This window comes from Buteo buteo, chromosome 22, assembly GCF_964188355.1.
Source record: "Buteo buteo chromosome 22, bButBut1.hap1.1, whole genome shotgun sequence".
NCBI classification, from domain to species: Eukaryota; Metazoa; Chordata; class Aves; order Accipitriformes; family Accipitridae; genus Buteo; species Buteo buteo.
The window spans coordinates 7633180-7642007 of NC_134192.1; the positions used below are offsets into that span (position 1 = coordinate 7633180).

General features: G+C 56.2%; 1 protein-coding gene across 1 annotated transcript; it reads right to left on the reverse strand.

Moving 5' to 3' along the window:
- Positions 1-6337: 6337 nt before the first annotated feature.
- On the reverse strand, positions 6338-8410 carry SLC25A5 (solute carrier family 25 member 5). Its single transcript, XM_075054569.1, has 4 exons — positions 8218-8410; positions 7603-8089; positions 7346-7486; positions 6338-6735 (listed from the first exon to the last, which is right to left on the reverse strand). Exons 1-4 carry the CDS (start codon positions 8326-8328, stop codon positions 6578-6580), a joined length of 897 nt encoding a protein of 298 aa, XP_074910670.1. The 5' UTR covers positions 8329-8410; the 3' UTR covers positions 6338-6577.
- Between the last annotated feature and the right edge of the window lie 418 nt (positions 8411-8828).

Sequence of the window (8828 nt, forward strand, 5' to 3'; positions counted from 1 at the left end):
CCGCAGGTTGGTCTCTATAAAAATGAGGAAGTTTTTTTCCAAGCCGGAGTCAAAGACTTTGGAATTTGAAAAGAGGTTGTGAACCATGTGAGCTCTGCTGGGATGTGGACTGCTTTGGCTTCAGTTGTAATAAAGGATGAAGTATGGTCATGCTTCAAGTGACACCCAGAACAAAAGCTGACTCGGGGACAGTGTGAGTTACAGTTGGGGTTTTAAGGTTGGGAGTGACAAAACACAGGGCTTCAGCTGATGTGGGGCTGCCAGGTGGGGCTAGGACCAACTTTGCAGTTCAGTGAGGCACAAAGAAAATGCAGTGAGTGCACAGCTCAGCACAAGTTGTCTAAAGCAGCAGTTACCAACTGCCATCAACTCCCTCAGCTGTGTACCTCGAGCATTGAGGCAGCATTCACAGCACAAGCACTCCTCCTTTCTGGCTTTTAGAAGACCAGCCCATGTTCAGTCAATGTTTTTCATTCTTGTCGTCAGAGATCTGCCTAGTTCGGCTCAGGACTTGCTCACGGACCCAGTCGGAAAGGGGAGTATGTAGTTTGTCACGCAAGCAGTCACTGAGATACTTCTAATACACTCTAGTTATGCGGTCAGTGGCCAAAACAACTCCAACACAGAGAATCTGATCCAATATATTATTAAGTATGTATTTCCTACCCTAACTAGATCTAGGTCACAACAATTTAAATCAAGTTGGGTTTTTCATTTCTAGATCTAAATGAATTAAAATATGTTAGCTGACTACAGCAACAGGAAGCAGAGGCACCTAGTTCAAATGCTTGATTAAATGGCCTATTATAATAGATAAAACTAGCCGTTCTGTAGTTTCCCACACCCTGGTAGCAACTGGGTAATCTGCAGCAGTGTTCAGACCAAAGAAAAGTCAGATTTTGTGTTACTGTAAAAGCCAACATTAGTTTTTATAAATCTGTAAATATAGGTAAGTGAATAGATTTGTTTGTTTAACTGAGCACTATGTTGTACATAAGAACTTGTCCAGATGCAGAGGTATTGCAAAGCAAAGTAGCATGTGAAATAAAAGCGGAAGAGAGGATCTGTTCCAAAAATGCTGCTACACATGGCCAGACTTACTTTAGTGTGTTTCATGGCTTAGTCCAGTCCAGTTTCCAAGTGTGTTTGCAAGAACCTAGTCTGAATTACCATGTCAGAATAGCTCCATGTGTAGCAATGCTGCCTTGTTCCTCATAACCTGTACAAAAAAACACCATGCAGTTTGCAAACACTGAAAAGAAGAAGAATGGTGCATCTGACCTCGTCGGTGTTAATTGCAGCTGTACCTGGGGAGCAACACAGGGTCCTCCCCGCCTGCCTCCCTGCACGCAGCTGGTGCCATCACAGAGGCTCCGGGGTGCTGGATAACACCAAGGCTTGTTCAGAAGCTGGTATGTGACCAAGTGGCTGGACCATGTGCAGAGCTCAGCCTCGAAACCTGAAGGCAAATATTTCTTGTCAGCTATTACAGCTCTCCTTGCACTGTGCTCTGTGTTTCTGCTATTTCACCTGCTAGACTGGCATATAGATGGCTCACTCTGACTCCCTAGACTATTGCAATGAATATTAATAAATGCATGCTAACTTTTTTTGGGGTGTATGACAATGTGATCAGCTTGGGAACAGCACTGACCGATCAGCCTAAATCAAACTAGACCCAGCTTTTGCTGGTGTTACCCTAAAGAGCCCCACAGGTCCGTGGGGCACTGCCACATCCAAGCATTTAAAAATCTAAAACAAAAATTACGGGCTTGTTTAAAAGGCTGCAGGGCTGGGCTCCGAGGGATGGGGGAGGAAACCTTGTAGCTCTCCACTGGGGAGATTTTATGAACCTAGCTGGCCACAGCATGCTCGCTTTTTGGGAGGATTTAAAGGCACGAGTGGCCAATCTCTCCTTGCTTGTCAGACAGAAAAACACTGCCCTGTCCCTGCAGCCAAGGCTGTAACTTCTGTCAACCCCAGCAGGATCAGACAGCGACAACCAGCAACCCCTGGTAGGACAACACCGTCCAGAACCTCCCTGATGCTGCGGGTCTTGGTGTGGCTTTTGGCAGCTCCTGAGGGCTCAGTGTGCCCAAAACCGCCCCCCCCCCAGCAGCTCGGTATGGCACCAGGGTGTGCAGAAACGGGGCTGTGTCCCCACGGGCACACCAGCTCTAGCTCCTGCCCTGCAGCCCGACCCACCTGCTTTGGGCAGCTGATGGGGACAACCTCGCATGGCTGGACAGTGGCAGGATCAGTCCCGCAGGTGGTTCCAACACATCCACCCTGATGGGAACAACCGATTTTACCCTGCGCGACACAAAGCATCGCACCTTCCCCTGCCCCTCTGCTCCAGCCGCAGGCAGCACATAGAGGATGCTGTGGCCATGCCTGGCCCACGGTGACAAGGACATGGGGACAGGGGGACTCCTGGCTCCATCCAAAGCCCAGAGACACAGCCTGGGCCAGCTCAACAACTGCTGGAGGGGATGATGGGAGGGATGAGCTGGCACTGTGCTGGCCTTGTGCAAGTCAGGTCCCTGGGGTGAGATGCTCTCCATTGCAAGGCCTGGTGAGATCCAGGCACCAGCCCCCCGCAGCAAGAGGTGCAGGGTGTGCATTGGAGAAAGCTTTCAGACGAGCCCCTGTTTCCTCAGGAGCAGGTTAACTCCATGCAACACAACTGGTTTCTGCTGCTTCTCCTCCAGCCACGGCGTCTTGGCGCTGGGGCTCAGCTTTGCCACGCTCAGACCCTACGCTGAACCGCCCCGAGTGCTGGGCACGGCTTGGAGGAGGTCAGGCTTCAGTGACACTTTGAAGGCAGAGATGAGAACGTGGAAACACGAGGCAGAAACGTGGCCTCACGCAGGCAGAGCGAGCCTGGGGCTGCCCACCTCCCTGCCGGGGCAAACCCCGAGCTTCTGTTCCCTCCTTGCGCCAGGTGGATGAAGATCCCTCCTGCCCGTGCGTGCCTGCTCGCCTCTGTTCCCCCGCCACCCCTGGGGCACCCTGCCCGTGATGCTCCCCTGTAGTCTCCACAGCTCAGCCTGGATGTGGGGTGAGATGGGGGCTGGGGGACACTGCTGTTCTCCCCGGTCACTGCCTGGCCCTGCACCCATCTCCAGCAGAGGAGACAGCAGGAGAACTCAGCCATCACACCTCCCTCCTGCCACCCCGGGGCGAGCCCCAGAGCCCTGCTCCCATCTCTGCCACCATTAGCATCTCTCAAATTCCCCTAGTGTCCTGGTTTCAGCCGGGATGGAGTTAACTGTCTTCCTAGTAGCTGGTACAGTGCTATGTTTTGAGTTCAGTATGTGAAGAATGCTGATAACACTGATGTTTTCAGTTGTTGCTCAGTAGTGTTTAGACTATAGTCAAGGATTTTCAGCTTCTCATGCCCAGCCAGGGCACCTGACCCAAACTGGCCAACAGTGTATTCCATACCATGGGACATCCCATCTAGTTTAGGAACTGGGAAGGGGGGGGGGCAGTTTTTTTTTGGCCGCTCGGGGACTGGCTGGGTGTCGGTCGGCGGGTGGTGAGCAATTGCCCTGTGCATCATTTGTACATTTCAATCCTTTTATTACTTACTGTTGTCATTTTATTAGTGTTATCATTATCATTATTAGTTTCTTCTTTTCTGTTCTATTAAACCGTTCTTATCTCAACCCAGGAGTTTTACTCCTTTTCCTGATTTTCTCCCCCATCCCACTGGATGGGGGGGAAGTGAGTGAGCGGCTGCGTGGTGCTTAGTTGCTGGCTGGGGTTAAACCACGACACCTAGGAAGGGGACAGCTGCCCCTGCCTCACCTTGCTTGCCACCCAAACCTCCAGGTGAAGGCTGGTCCCCGCAGCATCCAGCCCAGCCGGCGAGGGGGCAAGGGCAGCCCCGTCCCACAGCCCCCCAGCACCACAGCCAGCCCAGCCCGGGGGGGCTGGTGTGCACCGAGCCATTCCAAACCTCCAGGACCACTAGCCACCTGCCCCAGCCACTGACAAGTGTTTCCTACGATCCCGTGCGCAGCCGTGCTGTGTCAACAGCTCCTAAGCCTGGGATTTACGGCCGCCGGGCGAGGGGCCGAGATGAAAGCGGCGTTACAGGCGCTCGCCCACCCCTCCCCGCCAGCAAAAGGGCCGATACGCCGGGTCGGGCACAGCTCCCGTGGAGGAAATCATAACGTACGAGATGTTCAGTACTCCCCACGAGAGAAGCGTGCTTGAAAGGAAAATCCATCCCTGCCATCCTTGGGGCAGCACAGCCTGGTAGACAAAACGCTTGTGTTGGAGGGACTGCGCTCAGCTCGCTGCCTTGCCACTGGCTGGCCCCAGTCCCTTTCCCGTGCCTCAGTTTCCCTGCAAGAACAAAGCCCTTAATTCCTCTGCAATGTGCTCCTGTGGTGGCAAAAGCAGCAGCTGAATCCCCCAACCTGCTTCTGCAGATAAAGCTGCTCCCAGGAGAGCTGCCAGGAGGGGGGGTTACATCCCCAGGGGGCCGGAGGCCCCAGCAGAGTGCAGGGAAAACCCATTGCAGGCTCTGCCCTGCGTCTCCTGTCCACCAGAGCTCAAGACACCTGTGGAACATGTGCTTCTTCCCTGAGACCCAAAGGCAGTAACTAGCACAGGTAGCTACAACCCCTTTCACTCGGTGCCAGCCCTGCACCCTAAGCCCGATGCGAAATGCTGTAGGTCTAAGGACTTACAGGTCCCCCAGCTCAGCTCCTCTGCAGCCTGGCAGAACAGCTCACAGCTCGGTCACCCACCACCATGTGGAGAAAGAAATGATGCACTTACCTCCCTGTGCTAACGGCCCAGCCACACATCCCCTGCGGAGGGAAGGAAAGGATGCCCCACGCTCAGCAACCAGCAGCATTCCAGAACAGCCCTTGAAATCCAGGAGAGCTTAGCAGCAGGAGGCAGTAAGAGCCAAGAGCCCTTAATTAATTAGCTTGCATTTGTGCAGTAGGTGAGGGCTCCCTGGTAAGGCTGCTGCCCGCTCCCCCAGCACGCTGCCTACCGCTTGTGGCATTGCTCCACCTCTCACGGGGAAACTTTCAGCCCATTTTATTTCTGCAGCAGGGGGAATCTCACACCACAAGAGCCCAGGGGCAGTTGAAAAGCACCAGCAAAGGCTCTTAGCTCAACAGCGTGGCATGAGACCATCTCCCATCACGAACACACACACCCATTCACAGGGACCCAAGCATGCCGATGCCGTCTGCGGCGGGACGGTGCTGCGCTCTCATGCCCAGCTGCCCCACTTAGATTTGAGCAATAAAAACAACTACCACCCTTTGCAACACAAGGGCTTGTTTAGCTGCCTCAGACAGTGGTTGAGATTGGTTTCAGTGATTGAGATCAACTGCTTCCAGCAGGCCTGGGCAGCGAGAAAGGACCAAAGGCATGGGGGCAGTGAGGAAAGACTCGCTGATCTGAAGGGCAGAGGACCAGGAGAGCATCCACTCACTGCCCCAGCCCCCCAGGCAGAAACCAGGCAGCTTCACTGGGGCAGCTCACAGACCCACAGAGATGTCTGAGCAAAGGCCAAGCCACACACATTGCCCAGTCTTACAGTTTTTCCCAAATTTCCCCATTCCCCCAGAATTTGGGTCTGGGACAAGCTTAACTTCCAGGGGTAAGGGATGAGCCTGGGGATGTGGCTCCCTGCCTGGCAAGCACAGCCCTGGCGCAGGAGCTGTCTGTCTCTGCTCAGCTACTACATCCCCACAGCACACCACCTCGTGCGAGGGCAAGGCTAGCCAGGGGCTCTAGAGAAGAGCAGCAATTACCTGCACTTACGTTCTCTGGCTGGGTTTTAACATGCCCGAGTAGGTAGCTCAGTTTCTAAGCCAGAGTACACGATGCCAGCTCTGCTCCTCCGGACAGCAGCAAATACCCCTTAGACATTTCTCCAGCCTCCCAGGCATTCAGCGCCATGGCGAGGGCTGTGCTTTGCAGAAGGCTTAGGCACTTGGCACTCTCAAAACAAGGTTTCACCAGCTCCAGGGAGCAGACGGGCCAGAGGCAGGACTGGTGGCACGCAGCCAGCGCATCATCTCTGGTTACCGGGGTCTCAGGGGAGATCAGCTGGGTGAGTCCTTCCGAGCTGCCAGTCCCTATTCCAGCCCATACCACTGGCCTCCACTGGGGAGGAAACACTACACAGCTTCCTCGGCAGCCTGCGCCGTGTTTACCTGCTGGAGGCCACAGGTAGTTAGCAGGCAGCAAGGCGTGCAGGATGGAGGTGGTTTGCCTTCCTCCTTCTCTGCAATCACTGCAGAGACCCCCAGCCCCTCACGCTGCAGCTGCTGCAAGAACAAACACGAGACGAGGAAAGTTGGTTTCAGATTTTTATTTCTTTGTACTCTTTAAGCAGGAGTGACTGAAATAGAAACCATGGTAAGTCCCGTTCAGGGAGGAATAACTTGATAAAGACAGGGCAGGCAGTCGCTCCTGCCCCACGCCAACCTGTATAAACATCCGCCGTCACTGTTTAGTATCTAGACGGTTTTCAAACCAGTCCATGAACGGTCATAGACTACATAGAACAACATGCCAGTTCACAACAGGAAACAACTTATGTGAACTTCTTGATTTCGTCATAGAGGACTAAGACAAAAGCACCACCCATTCCTCGGAGTACATTTGACCATGCACCTTTGAAAAATGCCTTGGAGCCCTCATCCCGGGCAATCTTCCGCCAGCAGTCAATAGTGCCACTGTACATTATGTCAGCTGCGGGAGACAGACAGCGTTAGGAATCTGATGCCTGTGACCCCCAACATCCAGGTCAGAAATGGCCTAACGTATGTGCCAGCTTCATAATCTCAAGTGCATCCCATTTCTTGACTGACTTTCTCCAGTATTAGCGCATCAGAGGACAAGATCACCCAGGAGATACGCTGCTGTGCTGCATTACCCCTGGGAGACACTGGAAGGACCGGTTCGAGCAGAAGGCAGACACTGTTTGCTTTGACACCAACACTTCCAGACCCAAAAGCTATTGCACAGTCAGCCAGGTTGTGCCTGCTACCAGGGTTGTCTCTCTTCTTGGCCCAGAGACACTAGTTTGCAACATCCTTGGGGACGTTCTGCTGTTGCTACCTACTGACAGATATCTGACCGGTACAGGCCACCTTACAGGCATGCTGCAGAGACTGACCCATCCGTGCCCCCAGCCTGCCATCCACTTCTGCAGCCCCTCTCACGCCCTGCCGTTTACAAGAGATGAGGATATCCACACGGCTTGGTGAAAGCCAAGCCACTCTGCCTTCACCTCAGCTCCACCACCACCTGTTGATTCAGGGATGCCCAACGCTTCCTACGCAAGGAGACAGAAACTTACCTCCTTTACGGCCAGACTGCATCATCATGCGACGACGAACCGTATCAAAAGGGTAGGAGGTCAAGCCAGCGACAGCGGTGACGGTCTGAGCGATCATCCAGCTGACAACGATGTGGGTGTTCTTTGGGTCTGGAAGCATGCCTGCGGGAGAGAGGTTTTGGTGAGAACGGCAGGCGAGCCACCAGCACCTGCCCAAACGCACCACAGGCCTCCCGCAGCCCAGCGTCTCCCTTCTAGCGCCATTTTGATCAACCTACCCTTCGCGGTGTCGTAGATGCCAAAGTAGGCGGCTCTGTAGATGATGATGCCCTGGACAGAGACGTTGAAGCCTTGGTAGAGGCCCCTGAGGCCATCCGACCGGAAGATTTTGACCAGGCAGTCACCGAGCCCGCTGAACTCCCGGTCGGCCCCGGCTTTACCCACATCCGCTGCCAAGCGGGTTCGGGCAAAATCAAGGGGGTAGACGAAGCAGAGGGAGGTGGCGCCGGCGGCACCCCCGGACGCCAGGTTACCGGCGAAGTACCGCCAGAACTGGGTCCGTTTGTCCACGCCGCCCAGGAAGATCTGCTTGTACTTGTCCTTGAAGGCGAAGTTGAGGGCCTGGGTGGGGAAGTACCGGATCACATTGGCCAGGTTGCCGCGCCAGAAGGAGAGGACGCCCTGCTCCCGGGGGATGCGCACCACGCAGTCGATGATGCCCTTGTACTGCTTGTCGGCGGCGATCTGCTTGCTGGCGTGCTGCACCTGCGGGGGCCGAGACGCCGCCGTCAGCTCCGCGACCCCCCCTGGCCCACCACCCCGTCTCCTTGCGGCGACCTTGCCCCGGTGGGCCCCCCCCTTCCTCCCTCCCTCCCTCCCTCCCCGGTGCTCACCTGCAGCAGCAGCTTGACCCTCTCGATGGGGGCGACGGCGGTCTTGGAGATGGCGGCCGCCACCCCGCCGGCGAGGAAATCCTTGGCGAAGGACACGGCCGCATCGGTCATGGCGGGAGGCGGCGGGTGAGGCGAGGCGAGGCCGGGCGAGGCGTGAGGCGGCGGAGCCGGTGGGTGGTGGTGCTGAGGGGGGGGGCGGGCGCCTGAAATGGCCGCCCTTATATAGGGGCGGCGGCGGACACGTGGGCGGGGGCGCGCCGCGCCGCCGCGTCCCGCTCGCCTATTGGCTGCGGGAGGGAGGGCGTGGCCGCCGCAGGGGCAGTGAGGTGCGGGGGGGGGGGGGCAGCGGCGGCGCAGCAGCGGGGGGCACACGCGTGGCCGTGTCGTGTCCGTCCAGTGTGTGTCGTTCCCCCCCCCCAGCCCCTCAATGCGGGTGCCATCACGAAGGCAGCAGCGCAGGAGGCCGGGCGGACAGCGGGGATGGGGGGTTAGGCCAGGTTTGGGGGGGGGGGGGGTGCGGAGACTCCTCCATCTTCAGGCGGGGACGGGGTGCAGTGTGAGGGCCCGAGCCCACGGAACCTCAGATGAGCCCCCCTCCCACTCCGAGACCT

Bases quoted from the DNA above. Each gene is read 5' to 3' on its own strand.
- SLC25A5 (XM_075054569.1), bottom strand. From the start codon at position 8,328: ATGACCGATGCGGCCGTGTCCTTCGCCAAGGATTTCCTCGCCGGCGGG. The intron at 8,090-8,217 runs GTGAGCACCGGG...CGGCCCCCGCAG, and splicing joins GGGTCAAGCTGCTGCTGCAG to GTGCAGCACGCCAGCAAGCA. The intron at 7,487-7,602 runs GTAGGTTGATCA...TCTCTCCCGCAG, and splicing joins CATCTACGACACCGCGAAGG to GCATGCTTCCAGACCCAAAG.